The sequence below is a fragment of the Ascaphus truei genome, chromosome 4 (genome assembly GCF_040206685.1).
Source record: "Ascaphus truei isolate aAscTru1 chromosome 4, aAscTru1.hap1, whole genome shotgun sequence".
Taxonomy (NCBI): domain Eukaryota; kingdom Metazoa; phylum Chordata; class Amphibia; order Anura; family Ascaphidae; genus Ascaphus; species Ascaphus truei.
In genome coordinates, this window is record NC_134486.1 from 329,942,724 (window position 1) to 329,964,173 (window position 21,450).

The 21,450-nt window shown below is 42.0% G+C and overlaps 1 protein-coding gene across 3 annotated transcripts in view; it reads right to left on the reverse strand.

Moving 5' to 3' along the window:
* The window catches only part of COL19A1 (collagen type XIX alpha 1 chain), a 622,544-nt gene that overhangs the window by 231,694 nt on the left and 369,400 nt on the right, over positions 1–21,450 (reverse strand). For all 3 annotated transcript variants that reach the window (XM_075598080.1, XM_075598081.1, XM_075598082.1), the window contains exon 18: positions 1,645–1,698. In XM_075598080.1, coding sequence (XP_075454195.1) covers positions 1,645–1,698 — 54 coding nt within the window. The remainder of the gene's footprint in view (positions 1–1,644; positions 1,699–21,450) is intronic.

Below are 21,450 nucleotides of genomic sequence, written 5' to 3' on the forward strand. Positions count from 1 at the left end.
AGATTCAGCAACTGTTGTCTTATGGGCAGGAAACTTGTAGAAGAAATTGAGGGTCTCAGGCATGCTTGATTGGATTTTGGCTCTAGAGCATCATGGATTGCCTATACCTTATCTTTTTAGTGGAAACCAGATGCATACATGCAATAGCCTAAGTACATGAAGTAACACTTGTAGCACCTATCACACACATTTTCTTGGTGACTTGTATAGCTGATGCCTCAAAGCTGGACAGATCTTCTCAAAGCCATTCAACTTATACTGTATATCCTCAGATGTTCACATGATCAGGGCATTATCAAAATATACAGAGACCACATAAGATCCGCTCATCTTATACTTATATATAAAAAAAAGAGTCCCTTATAATGTCTGTAATGCAATGGTGTTATGGTTTTCAATTAAATACTGTTATAGTACTCATAGCAAAATGTTGTATTTACAAATATTGATTTATTAAGTCAACTTCCATTTTTTCATGATCATTGATGTATAAGGTTGCTATCATCTCTGAACTTTTAGGTAATTTGTCACAGATGTTCTGAATGTGGTGAAGCATTTTCACCTATTTGTCTAATGCATCTACTAGTTTTCTTGACACTACAGCTTTGAGATTTCTTGCAACGTCCCTTTGCTTCTCATCTTTAGACTTTAATCTGCAGATACTGTATGCATGATATGGCATTTTTTTCCTGCAGTAGTTATATTCTGCATCTTTTAATCCTAAATGCAGAATGTTGTTGTTGGATTTTCATTGCTGTGATGATTATGTAGATAGCAGATCTTCCTGATTGGGACGTAGAGCATGTACATTGGTCGGTGCAGTGCAGATACATAAATCTTTGATGTGCAAAGCGACCAAGGATTTTCCTGCGCAATGGGGACTCATCTTTGACTCCACACACCAGATGATTTTGCAGCATGTTATTTAGGAAACCAGCAACATTACAATGCTCAATAATGTACTGTAGCTCAGTTACGTAAGTTTTCATTAACTTTTTGCCAATTGTTTGCAGAATCTAGGGTTAATTACTGTTTTGCCGTGTGACATTACAAATGGATCATGTGACATTGCATATAGTGTTTGGTGAACTTTTGCCATTTTTGCAAACTTTTTTGAGGAAAAAAAACCTGCAGATTGCTCCGGATTTATGAAATGTTGCAAACATTTCACACATCTCAACAAGACAGGAAAAGCGAGCTTCAAAGAAGAAACACACATACAGGGCTCTTATTTATACACAACACACTGTAACTATTGACATGAAGGCTGTAGTGCTTACATCCACAAGGCAAAGTTCTACTTAAATTGATTAACTTTTTCATGTTTGACAAAAGGTATCCATAGTTGTTACCATTCTGTACATAATGTTAGATCAAACATTTCTGTGTCCCACCTTGATTCTATCCAAATCAAAGACATATATGTTCTCAAAAGAGCATCTGAAACAGCATCTATATAAAATATTTATGTAGGTCTATTAAAATGTATTAGGACTATGAACACTCGGTCTTACCATTTTTATTCTTACTATGGATCTTCTGTTAGAAAAAAAAACATCTCCTAGTTTTCAGATCTCGGAATAACATTATAAATGTGTGTCAGTGGTTAGTAATGCGGGGATATAGCAAGAACAATGTACTTACAGGAAGTCCCGGAGGTCCTGGCTGGCCAGGGGGCCCTGGTTTTCCTCGCCTTCCCTTGGGAAATAAAGAGAAATCCAACATTGTAACTGCAATGGCTTAGCATGGGCCAGAAATGAATCAATTTATAAAAAAAAAAAATAGGATTGATTGCAGTGCTTATTTAGAAGAAGATAAAAATTGTAGCCTTGACATTAAAGCTTGTAAAAGTGATTGCAACATCAATCAGTTCTAATAGCTTCTGGACTGTTCTTGATAACTAAACTACACAATGCATATGCATCATGGAAGGTTTATTGGCATATTGTTTTTCAGTTATTTTTCTAAACTGAAAATATACTAATGGAGCATAATATAATAGCCCCACTATATTGATGATGATTAAATAAATGACAATCATCTAATCTTTTGACTAATCTTGGTTAAAACTGCAATGAGCGTATCACCTGTAACAGTATAATACTGTAATTGTATTAGATCTAACCGACTTAAGATGCAGTATATGATTTAGCCTATATTTAGCATGTATATTCAGCCTCGATTTCTCTGGTCTAGCGTTCCATGGTGTCACTGCTGCACTGAAATAAATACTCCTTGATTATTGAATGCTGCATTCCTTAACTACAGTACAGTAATCTGTCACCTGCTCACATTCACCAGCACCTAAACCCTGAATCCAAGAGCTGAGCAGTTGCACAAGAATTCGTGATCAGAAGCGAGTGAGAGAAAATCTTTCAGCTGACATATGTATTCTGTTTTTTAATTCAAACTTCTATAATGTACTTTACTGTATAGCACAGGTGGTGTTACATTTTTAGTTTGTTCTGGTATATTTGCACTGAATGTACTTCAAAAGTTCAGGGGAGCTCCTGTGTTCACATCGATGACATGAAAGAAACAATAGAAACGACATAGTGTAGTACAATTTCAACCAGATTAATTGTTGTTTAAGTGAAAAGTAGTTCCACACACTTTTCTCCTTTTCAATAAAGCAGTTCAGAGATACTTCTCTCTCTGAATAGAGCAATGGATCAGGAACTCCGCATGTGAAAACCCCCTTGTTAATGACTCCTTCCCATCCGTGGTTAGTGTACTCAGGAAAATAATGGAAAATACTAATTGCGCAGTATGTCTCAAATTGTATTAAAAATTGAGCAATAAAAACATATGGTTGTGCACTCACATTTGGTACATAATAGCAATTCTTGGTACGAAATCCCGACTTTCCTCTATGCGTATTAACCGGTACACACGCTATGAAGCTCACTTCCGCGTATTGGCTCTCGTCTACCTACAGAAGGCAGCACGCGGGCGCAGGAGGACAGAGGTTAGCAGGACCCAGACCGGAGTGGAGATAAAGGTAAGAGTTTTTCACTTTATTGCCTCTCCACTCACTCCGGTCACTCTAGGGTCGCACTTAGCTTCCTCACACCCTGCCCACATGAAGTTACTGACACCGTGCGGTGCACATGCTGTATAGCTGAAGCGCAAGACAGTCTTTTCTTCTTGGATATCTCAAATTGTATTAAAAATAGAACAATAAAAACATATGGATGTGCACTCACATTTGGTACATAATAGCAATTCGTGGTACGGAATCCCGACTATATTGTATTGTATTTGGACCACTACTATGGAATGAGTAGTGAGTGTAATTCATTTTTATTATATGAATATATTATAATTAAATCCAGGTGATAACTTCAATTAAGTTAATCAGTACCATCATGCCAATAAATATTCACATGAGGGGTAGAGTAATTACCGTCCTGAAGAAGTCGTATCGACGAAACGAGTTGAATCAGTGTTCATTCGGGGCTGATTCGTGACGCGAAGTCCTAGCAGTCGGAGATCTCTCTACACAGCTCTTCCGCCTTCAACTTCACTCAGCTGGAGGTGACGTAGACGAGAGCCAATACGCGGAAGTGAGCTTCATAGCGTGTGTACCGGTTAATACGCATAGAGGAAAGTCGGGATTTCGTACCAAGAATTGCTATTATGTACCAAATGTGAGTGCACAACCATATGTTTTTATTGCTCAATTTTTAATACAATTTGAGATATACTGCGCAATTAGTATTTTCCATTATTTTCCTGGGTACACCAACCACGGATGGGAAGGAGTCATTAACTCTCATTAAGATCTTCTTCTGACGCGTTTCCTTTGACAAAGGCCTCATGGTCTGAAACGCGTCAGAAGAAGATCCATCAGCACTACACTCGTCCAATAAAGTTTATTCAGTCACTAGTTTAGCCTCCTCCTGCGTCTTCATTGTGGCGGCTGTGCATCACCTCTTTGCCTTCTGAAGGAGGAGTTTCTATCTACTGCTACTGTGGTAGCACGCCGGGCTGCAGGAACTGCAGAGATCACGTACGTCATCACCCCCGGTCGGGTAACCGCCCCTCGTGACGCCGCGCTGCCAGAGGGGTTGGCGGTTCATCATACAGCATACTGCATGGAGGATTTTCGCACACGGAGCAACACACTTCAAGATACGTGAATCTCTCTATCTCAACTTTATCTAGTGCCTTCATGTGAGCCAGTTGTTGGGAGAGACTACTATATTCTATATACCATTTATTCATTTGAAGTGACCGTGTTTTATTATCTGCTTGCAACTGCAGCTACTAGTTTTCTTCTAGAGCCCTGCGTTAGTTAAACTCTGTTTACCCGTTCTTGCAATTAGCACTATACACTGGGTGATGTAAAGGATTTTATTGTAGACTTAAAAGTCACCATACATATTCACTAATTGATCACAGTTCACTCTAATATTTTCAAGTCACATTATTACAGTTTTATTTAAGTTTTTTTCACATATATGGACACTATGCACTAAGTAAGCGCACCGACACAATTATTTCTTTCTCTGGTTCATATTTGCACTGAACAATATTTTGCAGGCTTCAGCATTGAGCTCTGACTTATTTTACATATTATGAGGCCGATTCACAAAGCAGTGATAAAATCAGTGTTATTGCACCCGACAATGGGGCCTAAGCACAAAGCGCTGGAAAAAATAATCGCCGGGTTGTTCAAATCGCCAATTTTGACAGCGTTGCTATAACAGTATACAGAAAGCGTATATTACCTGTGATAGCAACATTAGCAAAACTGGTGAGTAGCCAGCGACATGATTATCGCCTCTCTGAAAAGGGCTCACTCAGTGATTTCTTTCTGCTGCAGAGAGAGCCGTCTCCCTGGGCAAATCTCACCAGAGATCAAACATGTTTAATATAAAATGTAATACTAGTGTATTGTAGCAAGGGGTCTCCAGAGTAGAACCTCGTTGATTTGAGGTCCCGGGACCCCTGCTTCCCGAGATATGGGGTGCTGGTATTTCCTATGCATTTTATTCCCACGGTCACGTAACGCGGGACATTTAAATGCATAGGAGATACCGGCAACCCGTAATGGGGCATGTATCTCGGGAAGCAGGGAGTCTCCGGACCTCAAATCATGAGGTTCTGCTCCGGAGACCCCCTGCTACAATACACTAGTATTAAAACCAAAAGAAAAAATTTAACTAATTTGTTACCGTAGCGGCTATATGCTATAGTAATGAATCTGCTTTAATGTAATTTTTATTAATAGTGTGCAGGAGCAGGTGGTCTCCTGAGATGAACCACGTTGATTTCAGCCTTTTGCAAGTGGGGGGATTGAAATATGGCTTCACTAACACTAGAATAAACAGGACTCTTTAAATGTACCTTGAAAGCCATTCTTTGGAGGATTCTGCAGAGTATCAGGGGGGTGTCTAGCACAACAGGTCCACAAGTAGGTAGTTTGCTAAATATGAATATTCTGGGCCTGACCACACTTTGCAAGAATAACAAATAGATATTTGTAACTGTTACCATTACACAAATCAAATGATACCAAAAACAAAAGTTTTCTATGTCTAATCTCTGATATCTCTTTCTCCTAAAAAAATAGATGTTAGGTGGTCATATTTAATGCGCAGTCGTAGATATTAAGTACACAGATGCAACAGTGGCGATCACATTTGTCCAAGTATCATGGAAACAAAGTTATAAACACTTTTATATATTAACGCAAAGTTTAAATGTCAAAAGACAGAGTTTTCTATTCAGTCGTAAAACTGTTGTTGGGCTGATTGATGAAAAAGGGTGGGTTAATAAAAACACCCAATAGGGGGACATATGTTGTTCTCAATTAATGGGTTTTAGTATATAAGTCATGCATTTGAATTATGACTTAAAATTCAACAGAGCTGTGTTTTTTTGGATCGGACACGCGAATCCTCATCTTTCATTCTCCAGTGACCTCTCTGGGAAGAACTTGTTACATGTTCTGTGATAACATATAGGAATTTGTTGTTTATCCTTTTTATTTGAAGAAACTGTCTGCATTGTTATTTTGTATGTTCTTGTAATAATTATTTTTCTGTAACCTAAGGACTGTACTTTTTGTATATTAAAGCTAAATTTGAATAAGTAATATTTTGGGCTCTGATTTGAACTGTTGCACGCTTTGTAGAGCGCAATTTACAGTAATAATTTAGAGTAATGTGTTAAGAGCATCGTTTTCTTAATAAACAGGGACCAGAGAATCTGCAAACTAATATATATTTGATATTTCTTTAGTGGTGGTGTGGACAGCCGATTAAAGATAGATATTGTGACAGAGTAAGGGTAAATATCAACTTATATGAAGTACCTTGCGAAGGAGAATGGTGAGGCCGCTAGTTGGCTGTGTGTATTAACACTGGTTGCATATATAAATCACATGCTCACAAGTTTGCGCTGTTCATGACGAATAGTACATTGGGATGGATTGAGGGGAGATATGTTTCATTTGAGGGAATTTGTGAGATGAACATTGGATCAACTAGATAGCTGTGTGTATTACCCATTGCCCCATTACAAGTCACATGCTCACAGGTGTGAAGTACATGACAGTGTGTGTTAAATGTTAATTCCGTTACTTCCACATCATGAAGATCTGGTTGACTTCCCCCTCAAAACTGATATTGTAAGAAGCAAATCTTAATACCGGTATATCCCATTATACTGTATTATATGTGTTCTACCTGGGGCTCAACCACTGGAAGTAGGCCATGTAGCACTAGAATATCCCCCAAGGTAAGGTGTGGGGAAGGTGCAGAGCTCTTGTGGGGGGCAAATGTGTGTATATTGTGAGGCAGGGGCATTGTGTGTGTGTGTATTATGGGGCAGGGGGGTTTGTGTGTATGGGGAGGGAGCAAGAATGAGAGAGAGAGGGCAAGGAGTAATGCGGGAGAGAGAGAGAGAGAGGGCAAGGAGTAATGGGGGAGAGAGAGAGAGGGCAAGGTGTAATGGGGGAGAGAGAGAGAGGGCAAGGAGTGATGGGAGAGAGAGAGAGAGAGAGGGCAAGGAGTAATGGGGGAGAGAGAGAGAGAGAGACCCAAGCCTTGCAATTGACCTCCAAGTTATTCTGAGTTTTATGGTCCTGCTGTACATAATACATATAAGTCGGTATTTACAAAGCAGTACTATGCCATTATATACCTACCAAAGCTGGAAGAAACCTTATAACCCCTGTGACATCTATGAAGCATAAATTACATAATTTGGATTTATAAATTAAATAAATTACTTTCAACATGTTTGCATCTGTTTAAAAGTAAATACTGTGTAACCCCCCTCCTAAAGGGTTACTATAATACTGGTATATGCTGGGCCCCACCCTGGTTGCTATGGGGATGGTGGTGAGTCAAACCCCTTGCTACCATAAACATTTTGCACATGTTAAGAGGGACAGTGTTCCCACCCAGTTAATAGAGACAGCATTCCTGCCAAGTTAAGGGGGACAGAGATTCCTAAACAGAGTGTATAGCAGCAACGATGTGTCGAGCCTATTGCCTAGTGGCACAAAGTATGCGGCCACGCCATCCTCTCAAGACTTTTCTGCGACTGTCTGGGGATACAGTTAATGCAAGCCAGGCCCTGGTCCTGCCGATTTGTTAGGGGAGAGACTGACTATTACTGAGTATTACAGAGAGAAGAAAGCACATGGAACAAGGAGTGACCCTATTGCTCACTATTGTGATCGTGAGTGCTGGACTATTTCACAGTAGATTAGGTGAAATGGTATATTAGGTACCATATAAATCGAACAATATAGTTGCTGATAAATTCTGTCCAAGGGAGTAGGGACCCAAGCGAGACCGACTGATCCATCCCTGAGATTACTGTGGAATCCAAAGCGCCCCCTTATATCAGTTGACCTAGGTCGGCGGATCCATGACTCATGAACCATGAATCCATGACCCTGAACTGTGAGTTCCACCCCTGAAGTGAGAAGCAATACCATACCTATCCCTACAGTTGCTAAGATGCCTCTAGAGACCCTTCTGGTGAGACCGTCAGAGGGTGACATTGTCCAGGAGTTGACCGTGGATACACCTGAGGTTCTGCAAGTGGTGGACCTAGTGGATCCAGCTGATGCGATTTTCTCCATTGCTACAGGAGGTTGTGTGGCCTCCAATGATTCCAACAATGGAGTGTCCTCACCCTCCTTTTGCCCTACTCGCACGCCCACACCTCAAGTCTGCAATAATACTCGCCAAGGAAGTACTACGACAGCATGGATTTGCTGTCGGTTGGTGCCCTGAAGTTATTACACGTATGGTGCCTGGCCGACAAGGTAAGATCGAACTATGGTGCACCGGCGGCCCTATGAACTGTGAAGAGGAAAACGAGGCCTATGTATGGCACACTGAAGCGCTTGATGATCGTTTATATTTCAGTCATGATGTACAGTGGAATATGGTCATGGCTGAGATTCTTGAAGAGGGGTCCTTAGTATGGCTGCTACCTGGAGCTCCAATGGGTCATAAGCTAACACAGTTGAGTCGGGCTAATCAAATGATCCGGGATCGGGTTAAGAAGACCTGGGGTTACGAATACCCCTAAGTCCCGAGAATACTATGAGCATAATAGATAAGTATAGAGATTACTGTTTGCAATGTGCGGATGAAGGCCCAGCTAGCTCATTACAGTCATATCCGACTCACTGCAGACCCAGATAGGGCAGATAAATTAATGAACATATGGCACATTGGTCGGAGCATTTACAAAGACCAGGTGGAGTATATAGACAAAACAATGGCTGAACGGGTTTACTATATAGAGGTACCCGATGGTATGGGTGGAATTGTTAGAAAGCCCGATCCAGCTCATTATTGGTAACGTGTGTTATTGTTCATTCATGTTCTAGTGAATGTTTGACCCACCTGGGTCCTATGTTATTACAGTCATGATTATGCTGCTTTATAGTTTCATGAGCCTTGTGCTACCCCCTCCAGGACCAGAGACATGCTATGTTCTACTTTTACTATTATGTCTGCATTTCCATCAGAATTTGGGATGTGATAATAAAAGAAATAAGTACCTGCTATATGCTCAGTGTGTGTATAGGGCAGCTACCTGGATAAGGTTACTATAAGTGCTCAAAGTTAAATATATTATGTATGACAATATTTTGTTAATACAAATTGTTAATAACTAAGTGCATATATTGTATGTGTAGATTTATCAATGCCAATATATACCTATGCAATGTTGGGGGCAACATTGGGTTTAGTTAGGAGAGAGCTTAACCCCTTGTTAGGGAAAGTAGGTAAGGCCAGAAACTGCATTTGTGTTAAACCATCCATTTTGTCTGTAATCACCTGTTAAGATTATGTAGTCAGCTTTTGCTGAAATATCATTTCTAATGTATTCAGCTTCTGCCAAATAACATTTCCTCTTTGCTCAGGATTTTGCTAAAATACTTTTTATGCTAAGATACTTTTTGTGTTGTCAGTTTCCTGCTGTTTTAGTCAGTAAACAATAAGACTGGTTCTCTGAGAGAGGCAAAACCATCTAACATAATTGCTAGAAGAAATTCAAGGTTTTTTGATAACAGACAATGAATAGGATATGTATTTAGACAGTGCCTGTATAGGGAGAATTACGCCCCAAAATCATTCCACTAATATGTCCTGCCCATAAATCACGCCTCTAATCTAAGCCACACCCAGGTTACACCTACGGTACGCCTCTAACCAAACCTTTCTTTTTTTTCTGTATAAAAATCTTCACCCTATGCTTAATAAACTGAGACAAAGGAATTTGAAACCCTGCTTGTGTTTCGTTTAATTTCCTTCGTTTTCCCGGGCCTGTACGTTCATCAGATTGGAGATAACAGTGCCAAAGCTTCCCGGGGAGTCTGCATGGTGCAGTGTGTGTATACAGTCACAAGGCCTCCAGCTCTTTTCCAATTGGCAGGGCAAGTTCCTTCACCCCCTCCTTAAGGTTACTAACAATACTGGTATATGCTGGGCCCCACCCTGGTTGCTATGGGGATCCATACATCATGCAGGGATATTTAAGGAGGAGGGACTGTTTTGGAAGGTCATGTTCACGGAGGTCCAGTGGAGTGGAGGCTAGGGAAATGTAGATGGATATGTTAATAAGGTGATAGCATGGACCAGGCACCCTGTTTGTTATGTTGCAGATAGAGCCAATGTCCATTAAGTAAGGAGCCCCTAAAGACGGCAAAAGAGTCATGTACAGTTTCAGTAAAAGGAATACGGAATGCCATAGAGCGTCTCAAGAAAAGAGGGCCCCAGATACCTGCTGATTAGCTCCTCGTCAGTCTGTGTGGACGTGGCAGTTCCCAAATACCGACAGCAATGTACTGGGTCAAGCTCCATGAGACCTATCAGGATTTCCCATGGTGGTCTCGAATAGTTGGATCACTATCCACAGGGTTCTGAAGAGACATGGGGGGCCGGGTCCCACAATCACCTAATCAATTTAGTCAGAATACCTACATACTGTATAAGGTCCTTATTCTGTAAGGTGTGATAAGAACAGATGACATGCGGTTGCAGGAAAAGACTGATTAAAGTCAATAGGGCTTTTCATGCGGTAGCACGTCATCTGTGCTTATCACACCTTACAGAATAAGCCCCTAAGTGTTAAGAGTGGGCACAGATGCAAGATAAGTATTTGTGTAAATCTTTGTAGAAAACGCTTTACAACGTGTCAAGATATGTCTGAGCGATCCCTGAGTTGGGAACACGAATAAATGCCGGCCATCCTACAAAAGGTCCTGGCGCCCATTATTTCACAACCTTCCTACCTCATCGCCCAACCGCCTGAATGACAGCACACTGAGTCCAGGTAAATCATGCGAAGTAGCCATATAAACACCCCCCCCCAATGTAACCTTCCTAGGAAGCCGGGCAGGGAGCGTTACAGCTGTTTTTCAACTTTATGTAAAGCTCCCGTTATATTTTAGCTGCTAGCGTGGCAGTGCTTTCAAAATGATTTAGAACTTGTACAAGAAAGGTGGCAGAAATATTTTAATAAAATATACATTTCATTATCCAGTACCAAAGGTAGCCCTTTAGCTTTGTCACATTTTCTTACATTTAGAAGTAAGAACTCAACTGTATTATTTCAGAAAAGCTATTATACTCACACAGAGCATCAAAAGTAAGTACCTGCAGTCAGAGCAACCACCCTTTGTTAGATGCAAACTGCAGTTCTCGAGCTCTAGAGAAATCAGCTCAGTGACAGGAAAGGGACAACTCTGAGATAAATTACATGTGTTCAGTGATGCCCCTGGCGTTATCAGTTACTTGTGCATGCCATTAAACTGAAAAGCACACCATAGCATTATGCAGCATGCCACACTGAGATCTTGCTTTGCTGCGTTATCAGTTATCCACTGATGTTTCTTTACACAGAGGTGACACTGTATACAGCAACAGATAAACTCAATCATGAATCTCTTCACTGAACAAAATGACCGAGATAACTATGAGTAAAAAGACAGGGTATTTTTTAAACAAATTCACAAGGGACAAGTGGCAGGAAAAAAATCACTGATTTCTGCCAGTACTGTATGTCACAAACGTAGTTGAGAGATCGACATGGATATTTTCTCAATCTAGCTGTTCTGCTATTGTAGGCTGCAGTTACAAAAGTTGCAGAAAGTGGAAACAGCCCTTACACAAAAGTACAATATTCCATAAAGGCAAACTAAGAATATTTGCTCATCCCTAGCTGCAGTAATCTGTAGTCTTAGATTTCAGATGTTATACCTTCTGTGCTGAAAATGTCTTCTTTTCATTATGGTGAAAGCTTTCACATTTTGACCCAGGGAGCAGAACTGGGAGGATCATGCAGGCAGCAGGCAGCTCTGGTGCTCCTGGGGCTGTGAGGGAGAGACGACACTCCATGTCTCCAGAGAGGTCCATGCCACAGGAGGTGGCATCATGAAACCAGGCCACCAAGGGTAGGTAATTACTGAGGGGGGTGCAGGCCTTTATTAACCCAGGGGGTAGCAGTGAGGTTGGAAAGCAGAGTTCTGGATCCCCAGGGGGTGTCTCCTCTTTGCCCATAACCCCTTTGCACGGTTATGGCTCCTAGTGTTCCTTCTCTTGCAAATAACCGCTTTGCCCCATATGGGCTCCTACTCTTGCACTCGTTTGCACTTGCCTCCTTTTGCTGCCCCTTCCTCTTTCCACTTGGCTACTAGCCCCTTAGCCTCTGATTTGGCCCCTACATTTACTCCGTTGGCCCATAATCCCTTTGCTTTTGACCTGGCCTGTACTCCTGCCCATTTGACACAGCATGAGGGGGCGGGGGGGAATACTTCTAGCATGCAGACCGTGGTCTCAGGGCTTTTACCTTCTGTCTGCTCTTGTGCTTTAGGAGGCATGTTCGTACCAATGGCCGCTAGTCCACTTGGCGCTTTAGGGCCTTAACCATTGGAGGGAACAAACCTGCATCAGCAGGAGGGCCTGGGTTCTAGTCCCTTCAGATGCTTCAGCGCAGGATCAAAGAACATTGTCTGGAGCAGCAGTGCAAGCAATACTACAGTAACAGAGTAATGCAGCTTCTGTGGGTATGATTGCTTCAATTAAGGGGTTCTTAAATAATTTAGCATTTTTGGCAGAAGGTGGGTCTGTGTTGGGTGTTGGGTCTTGGGTTAGTGAGTAATGAAGTGATTGGTGGAGTAGAGGCAGGTGGCAAACGGGGATGGAAGGGATTTGTTTCATAGCAGGTGCATGGTGTCGGGCGTGGTCAGGGATCTGAGGAGCTACAGGCAGAAGATAGGGTGCCAGGGAGTGTCCCTGAAGTGCCTCAGCTCTAGGATATAGTAGATGCTATTGCATCAGTTCCAACCAGGATTCTGAGGATAAGTCTAAGGGCAAATAGGAAGGGGTCGATGATGGCAGCTTCAAGGAAACCTACAGCATCTGTGCTTGCAAAAGTAAATAAGTCAGGAGAGGGCAATGGTAAGGATGTTAATAGGGATCCCATTCCCAATATATTTTGGAACTGGTTAGAGGTGTATGAGTGTTTGATGTGTAGAGCCTCACAAGTGCGTGACTCTGTTTCAGTATTTAGATACTAACAGAGAGTCCCATAAGATGTTATGATGAGGCGTTTCTGCAGCGTGTGTAAATGCATTAAAAAGCGAGGTGGGATTATAAAGATATGGATCTGTGGTTGTCAATAATGACACTAGAATGGCCTTCTCCCTTTGTGTCAGCGGCCAGCAGTTCACAGTGCATTGGGCACGGCGGGAGGAAAGCGAGGCATTTGCTGGCTGTTCAGTGACAGCTCATGCAAGTTCGGAGCAAGCTGTAAGTTTAGCCACGAGGCTTCAGCATGTGGCGGGTACCATTCAGCTAGCAGATACTTTCGGAACCAGAAGGGTGGAGGGGAAGGAGGACAATGGCAGAGACTGGCGTGAAGAGCAGTAACACCAGTGAGGGTGGTGAGAGCACATCACTTTACTAGAGTGACAGCGAGATCAGAGATGATCTGGCAATGTGGCTGGAATTTGGGGTACCTACAATGATAGGAAATCGTGACAGAGTATTTAATGAGTATTGGTTTTAATTTAGTGGTAGTGATGTGCAGGCTCGATGGAAATCAGAAATTGTCAGGAATCTTGTTTTCTGGAGCTGTTTCCTGTAGTAGTAGCAGTGATTTGTCTGACTAATCAGCAGCTTATGTTCAGTCTGACAATATGGGTGTAGTGGCTGCATTGGTAAGTTTGTCTGCATCATCTACACCAGTTGTCTGTCTGTTGCAATATTTGGTACTGAAATGTTTGAAGTTGAATATCAGTTTTCCAGCTTCATGTCCACTGATGTTTAATGTTATAGCAAATGCCTTTTCTCGCTTACAGTTTGATATTTTTTGGAGAGTTTCGCCAGCTGTGGATTAGGTGGGGACACCTTGCGTGGGTCCCCGGTGGAAATTTGGCCTAGCCCAGGGATGGATTTGGTGAGGCACGGATTTGGCTCCAAGAACCTGGCAGGCATGCGTTAGAACATGGTGGGAATTATATGGTATGGTGGTGGAGATGGGGCAGCTTGAAGTGTGTGATTACCGAGTTGGGCTTTTTGGCTAGCTCGATTGAAAAGTTTTTTGTCAGGATTGATTTATTTTGCTGTTGAAGAGGTGGGAGGATATACAGTAGTGAAGAACTTTGTGGTGAAAAAGAGATGGGCAGGTGGAAAATAGTCATAGCAGTCATGCCTGAGACTCTGAAAGGTTTGTTGCAGGTTTCTTCTGAGGGCTGTGTTTCAGAGTTTGAAGCCAAACTGTTTAGTGCAGTATTCATAATTGCCTTTTTTTTGGAGCATTGCGAGTATGTGAGCTGGTTGCTGGGTCAAAGTTCGGTACGGGTAGATTGTTGTGGGGACAGGTGATGTGGGAGCAGGTTCAAGTGAGGATTTGTATAGAGCAGTCAAAGACGAATAAAAAGGACTGGGGGACCTGGCTGCATGTCGGGGCTTTGGATGATCATCATCGTTTATTTTTTAAGTTAATGCAGGCCTCCACTTAAGGGGGCATTACAATACTTTAAAGTCAGTTGGAGGACAAATACAATTAAATCAATTATTTTGTTACACTAGAGACAAACAGGAAAAGCCAGACTTATAATAATAGATCAGGCCTGCACAACTCCAGTCCTCGAGGGCTACAAACAGGCCAGGTTTTCAGGATATCCCTAATTCAGCACAGCTGGCTCAATTAGTGGCTCAGTATGACTGAGCCACTAATTGAACCAGCTGTGCTGAAGTAGGGAAATCCTGAAAAACTGGCCTGTTTGCGGCCCTCGAGGACTGGAGGCCTGTAATAGATGGTTGCATTAAATGAACAAAGGATATACATTCAGTTTACAGTCATTTCATGGACAGTCAGAGATATGATTATAGGCATTTGGAACATTTACGGACAGGATTAAAATGTTGTTAGGATAGGTCTTCAATGTGTTAGAAGAGGCCTTGCCTCTAGTTGCTTACAATCTATAGGCAGGGTAAATTGAAACATTGCGTACAGGGGTTGAGAGGGTTGGTGAGTTGCAGAATGCAATGGAGAAGCTGTAACATTACCAAACATCAGTGAACGGCCGCAAATGGTGATACCTTTGGCTGCCCTTCTGCAGCCACTGAAGGCTTATACCTTTGAGGCGACTAAGGTGTTATGTCCTAGAGATTCTTTTGTAGACATTGAAAAGCAGCATATCAGCACACAGGAAGCCATTCAGACATGCAGGGGGGAGGGGCTGATAGACTTCAGGTGGCTCTTGTCCTCATGCTGTTAACCCCTTCTATGCTAGCATGTGCACAGTGGCAGTGAAGGCATATTGGGGCCTCTCTTATGGAGACACCTATGGGGTGACTCATGTTTTATGTTCTTTGAGTGATGCATTGATCTGCCCATTAAAGGTGATATGAGCCTACGAGGCGGTACAACATTTGTTGTATGTTTTCAATTTTAGAGAGTTTTCCAGTTATGTTTGATAAACTCAAGGTGGATACGATGAATAAACAAAACAGAAAAAGTAGCAAGTAGAGCACTGCAAAATGAAAAAGGGCTGGAGGCAAAAAAATGGATGAACTATTTATTGGGCATTTATGCCAAAAAGAAAGACACACATCTTAAAAAATACTCTGACGCGTTTCCCGCCGTGGAGTCTTTGATAACGCGCCTCCACGGCAGGAAACGTATCAGAGTATTTTTAAAGATGTGTGTCTTTCTTTTTGGCATAAATGCCCAATAAATAGTTCATCCATTTTTTTGCCTCCAGCCCTTTTTCATTTTGCAGTGCTCTACTTGCTACTTTTTCTATTTTTGTTTATTGATCGGTATTGAAGCACGCTGTCCGGGTTGATGTGCTATATAGCGGCTTATCCATTGTGAGGATTTCCTGTGCAGACCTTGCCTGGCCAGTGTGGTTACGGTGCTCCACCCACCAGCACCGACACCGTGGGAGGAGATACAGGCTCTGACCGGCACTGTCATCACAGAGATGCGGACCATTTGCTTGTTCCCCACGAGCCGCCATCCCTGTACGGCGTCCAACAGTAACATCGTGGGAGGATACATAGGCACCAGGTGAGTGAGAAGGAGAATCTGCCCGTGCAGGACTCCACCACGATCATCTGGCTACTCATCCCTGGTTGCCACCTCGCATGGAGAGAAGGAAGATCTGTCCTACCTAGGTCTCTGGCTACGAGGGTACAGATCATCTGGCGGGCCTCCACAGACTGCTACCTCCACACGGAGCTCAGGTGGTTGTTGCACCAGTTCTACACACACTTGGCTGAAGCAAATGGACTAATAGCTTTATTATTCAGATACCGGCATCTGACTTCTACAGTCTTATCAACATATTTCGACACCTCAGTGTTTGCGGCATCATATTTGGGGTTACCCCCTCCCTTCTCAAGGTGGATACAGCTGCATGTATCGCATCCTTTCCATATTGGGGCAGCGACAGAAGCTGCTCGGTTGGGTCTTGGCGAGGCCGTTATTAAGAAGATAGGCAGGTGGGAGACAAGTAGGTTTTGAAAGCTATGTTCGACTGCCATTGGTTAATGAATGTTCTGTAATTTTCTTTTGCAGGTTCATTTCCGTGGTGGTCTGTATTTGCGGAGATTTGTATGTTTTTTGGGAGCTAAGAGGGCAGCAGATCAGCTATACGGTACCCACCTTGGGTTGCACACAGACATTGCTAAGCTAATATGGTTGTGGAAAAGGATTATGCGGTATAGACATATATCCTCCCAGATGTCTTGTGTAACAGACAGCAGCTGGGGGGGGGGAGGGAGGGGGCAGATGTGGTGGTATTCCATGTGGGGGGTAATGATTTGGGTAAGAGGCATACCTTAAATTTATTTGCGATGAAGAGGGATTTGGTCAATTACTAATTTTAATTCCAGAGGACGTGAACATGTGTTCAGAGGGGTATGGAAGCAGCAATGGTATTACTGGGGTGGTGAGACTAATTAAAGGTTTTAAATAGCCTCCCTTGTTGGGGGGGGTGTGCAGGGTGCGATTAGAAGGGGCCAGTCTGGGGCCTGGGCTGGTTCAATGCCTTGGTGAGTTTGGGGGTGGTGGCGTAATGCCCATTTTGGATATCAGGAAGTGGTTGTCATCACAAGACAAATATACTATGGTGTCTGATCCGGTTATTTAGCCAGCAGGGGGATTACAAGTCACATGTATGCGTGGGCGCAAGACATGCCACCGGCAGGCTGACACAGTTCAGTAATTGGTTAGCGGTTATATATAGGGAGAAGGAGTGGCTTAATGAGTAAAAAACACTAACTGGCAAGCAGGGGTTCAATTCCCGGTGTTGGCTACTTGTGACCTTGGGCAAGTCACTTTATCTCCCTGTGCCTCAGGCAACAAAAACATAGATTGTAAGCTCCACAGGGCAGGGACATATGCCTGCAAAATGTCTCTGTAAAGCGCTACGTAAAACTAGCAGCGCTTACAAGAACATGCTTATTATTATTATTATATAGCGCCATTAATGTACATAGCGCTTCACAGTAGTTATACACTTGACAATCATATAAATAACAAATAACTACAAATAACATGGGAATAAGTGCATAAGACAGAAAAGTAATGTTGTGGAAGAGGAGTCCCTGCTCCAAAGAGCTTACAATCTAATTGGTAGGGAGAACGTACAGAGACAGTAGGAGGGCATTCAGGTAAGTGCGTCTGCAAGGGGCCAAGCTTTATGTATCATGTGTATAGTATTAGCCACATTGCTACTCATATGCTTCTTAAAGCAAGTGTGTCTTAAGGTGGTTCTTAAAGGTGGATAGAGAGGGTGCTAGTCGTGTATTGAGGGGAAGGGCATTCCAGAGGTGTGGGGCAGTCAGTGAGAAAGGTTTAAGGCGAGAGAGGTAAATACAAAGGAGGTAGAGAGAAGGCATCCTTGAGCAGAACGCAAGAGTTGGGATGGTGCATAGCAAGAAATTAGGGCTGAGATGTAAGGAGGGGTAGAAGAGTGTAAAGCTTTAAAAGTGAGGAGGAGAATTGAGTGTGAGATGCAGGATTTGATAGGAAGCCAGGAGAGTGATTTCAACAGGGGAGACGCTGAGACAGATTAGCATGGTTTAGAGGTTTAATAAAAGCTTTGGCTTTTATACCCCATATACAGTGTGTTTTTTTTTATATGTGTCAGTGTCCATTATTGCTTATGGGGAGACATAGGTGGAAAATAAGCCATCCATAGGCCAGGGAAGTACTTTTAACTGTGAATTACCCAGACACTGTGAAGCAGAATTACACAAGTGTGATAACTGAGGGTGCATGTAAAAATAATATTAATGAAATAATTGCCAAGTAAATAGAAAGTATATACTGACAAATTAAATATATTTAAATACTACCTCTATCAATTTGTCACATTGTGTAAATATGTAGAAAACAACGTCTGTTAAGCTACTTCATACTTTTTCTGTTGAGGTGAAATCAATACTAATTCATCCATATATATCCCCTTTAGTCTTTTTTCATTGAACGCTTCATAAAAGCCTTCAATCTATTAGCATTTACTATTTATTATGTATAGATTATGTTTAACATGCTGTATGAAGCCTGCATGATTATTATAATTATTCTTAAAATGTAAAAGCGAAATAAAAAATAAAATATGTTAGTGGAATATCCTAATTAGTAGAACACTGAAGTCTTGCAGATCTTAAATGATACCGTTTATCTCTATAGAAGACATAGTATAGTAGATATGGTTTTGAGAATAACTAAAACAGATATGAAGGATAAAATAAACATACGCACAAAAATCAAATGTTTCAAGGTGTTCGCTCTTTATCTGGGAATAAAAGCAAGAAAGGCACAGGGTTTAAAGTGTGCAATTTCACCCCCCATTAACTCCCTGCCCACAACGCTGGCTGATTTAAATTCAAATGCAAAATATGTACCACCTGGAAACTCATAAACAAATCTAAACCTTTCAAAGTCTCTCAACAGGGGACCACTACAACATCAAAGGATGCATATATTTCAAGACAAAACATTGCTAAAAAGCTAAAAATGTAGTTGCATAGAAAGTGCAGGCACAGCAAAACAGCAGCGCACTAAAAATGTATAATTTATCAAGTCATTTTTTTGTGTTCCAAATAACTACAAAAGCTTTACTTTGGAGTTCAATCCTATTCTTGCCACAGAATTACTTTTTATTCCTGGAGGAATTCTGACCCAGAAAGTTTAGGATAAAATATTAGGTATCCCACCGAATATCCCTTGTTCTTCCTATTACCATAAAATGTTTTGCTTTGCTTAGTAGGTTTGTCTGATGCATTATGTATAGAGTACACAACGACTGCAACATTTGCAGACTGATCAGAATGAATCTGCTATCTGTCTTTTTTCCCCCATCACAGATACCACCACCTTTCATTTACAGTAAATGACTATTTTTCAGACCTGATCTGAAAAAAAAAATGTTCCTTAGAATGTTATGCCATTCTTCAAAGGTTTTATGACTATATATTTGTGACTGAATGGGAGAAGCAACGTTATTGCTTGCCAATGATTTAAATAACAAGCTCACGGCAATTCGATATTCTTGTTAATTGAATCATACTCGAGCAGTAATCTTTCTCTGTTTCCATTTTTGGAGTAGGTCAAAAAGTCTATGTGGAGAACAGGCCTCAGTCAATCTGCTGGACAAAGGAATATCATCAAACCAAATGACTATCTCTGCCTCACTGAGAAGGATTGAGAGAAGTTAATATCTGCAGATGACTCTTCTTTTTAACAAGTATAAGACTAGAGTTCAGATGCTGACCAGAGAACTACAAACGCTATTTTCTACTAGGTCAAGAAGGGGTTTGAAATACTTCTAGAAGAAAATTACAATACACACAGGAAACAGTAAAAGGCTTACAAACTTAAACATAATGTTTTTTAAAAATGCAGAAAATCACAGTACTAGCATACTGTACAGTACTTCAGTGAAATGGACCATTGAAAAATGTCTGCATAAGATTTATACAATCAGCAAAGTAAAGGAACCTCACCCACTGTGCAATTTGATGGATCACAGAACGTACAACTTTAAAAAGCTTTTGGCATGAATATCATAAACTGATAAACAACTTGCAATGAATATTTGAACTTCAGACCCTCTATAAATGTTAAGTATTTTCATTGCTTTCATGTTTTTGTGAGGAAATTTCATGCATTCACAGATGAAGGTCAGTTCAACCCTTTTAAATGGTAGAAATACCATGTAGCCTTATTTTTATATATATATATATATATATATATATATATATATATATATATATATATATATATATAATACTATATTATAATATATATTTATATGTAATACATATGAAACCGACTGGAACAATGCATTCTAAAATATGAAACTGCTATACTATAGAATTTGTGGCAATGTTAATAAAAGTAATTATTGTGTTATTATGTTAAACATGAGACCCAGTTGACTGCAAAAGCAACATTTAGACTATTATTCTTCATACTCCTCCTCTGTCAAATTGTTGAATGCATTACATGTACAGTACTCCTGCAGTCACTTTCCCGACCAGAAGTTAGTTCCTCGTTCAGTAGCCAATTCATTATGGCTTTAATAGAAAGGGGTGGTTTATATTATACCTCTATAATACATATATAGCCAGGTCCCGTCTGGGTTTCCTGTGTTCCCACTAGGCCCCTTATCATCGGGTGCAGATGCGGCTGGCAGCGGAGGCTGGGGCGAAGTGCGGATAGTGTGTGGGAAGTTGTGAGAGCGCTGCAGCAGGTAGAGGGGTGATCCGGTCGCGGGAGCTACTCTGCATGGGCTGTACCCATGTTGGGACTCCTTGCGCATGCGCAGTATGTCTCGCGCATGTGCATAGAACCGGGAGTTGCTGCGGACATTACAGGAGCTTTGCGCATGCGCAGGGTCTTCATTGGAGAGGTGGCCATTCCACATAGGCTCCGCAGGGGAACTAAAATCCCCAGCAGCCCCCGGGGCTGCTAGACAGGTGGCACAGCACAGCCAATTGTGCCGCAGCATTCTCTCTGCAAAGAAGAGATACATTTGGCACTCTGGGACCGCGTGCGCTCAGTCTGAAGGGAAGCTGAGCAAGAACAGGTGATGTGTCCAGGGAGCTGTGCTTCCCTGGACTAGGCCTAGTTTACCCCCTTAGGCCCCATGTAGGCCCTGAGACCCCATAAGCTTGTGGGTGCATAGGGATAGGGACATTGCCCCTGTAGTTGTATAGTGTCAGGGACGCAGCACGACACTATGCAGTATTTGCGGCCTGTGGTCTGGGACCAGATCACCTCCGCGAGATACAGAGACTCTCTTCATGGTGGGACACTCCAGCGGGAGTCCACCCCATGTAGAGGCGGACGCCATCGCGGGACCATACGGTCCCTTTAATCAGTTGGTGGTACCAGGTGCCGAAGTACCCAGCAGGTATCACATCCCAACAAGTGCACCAACTA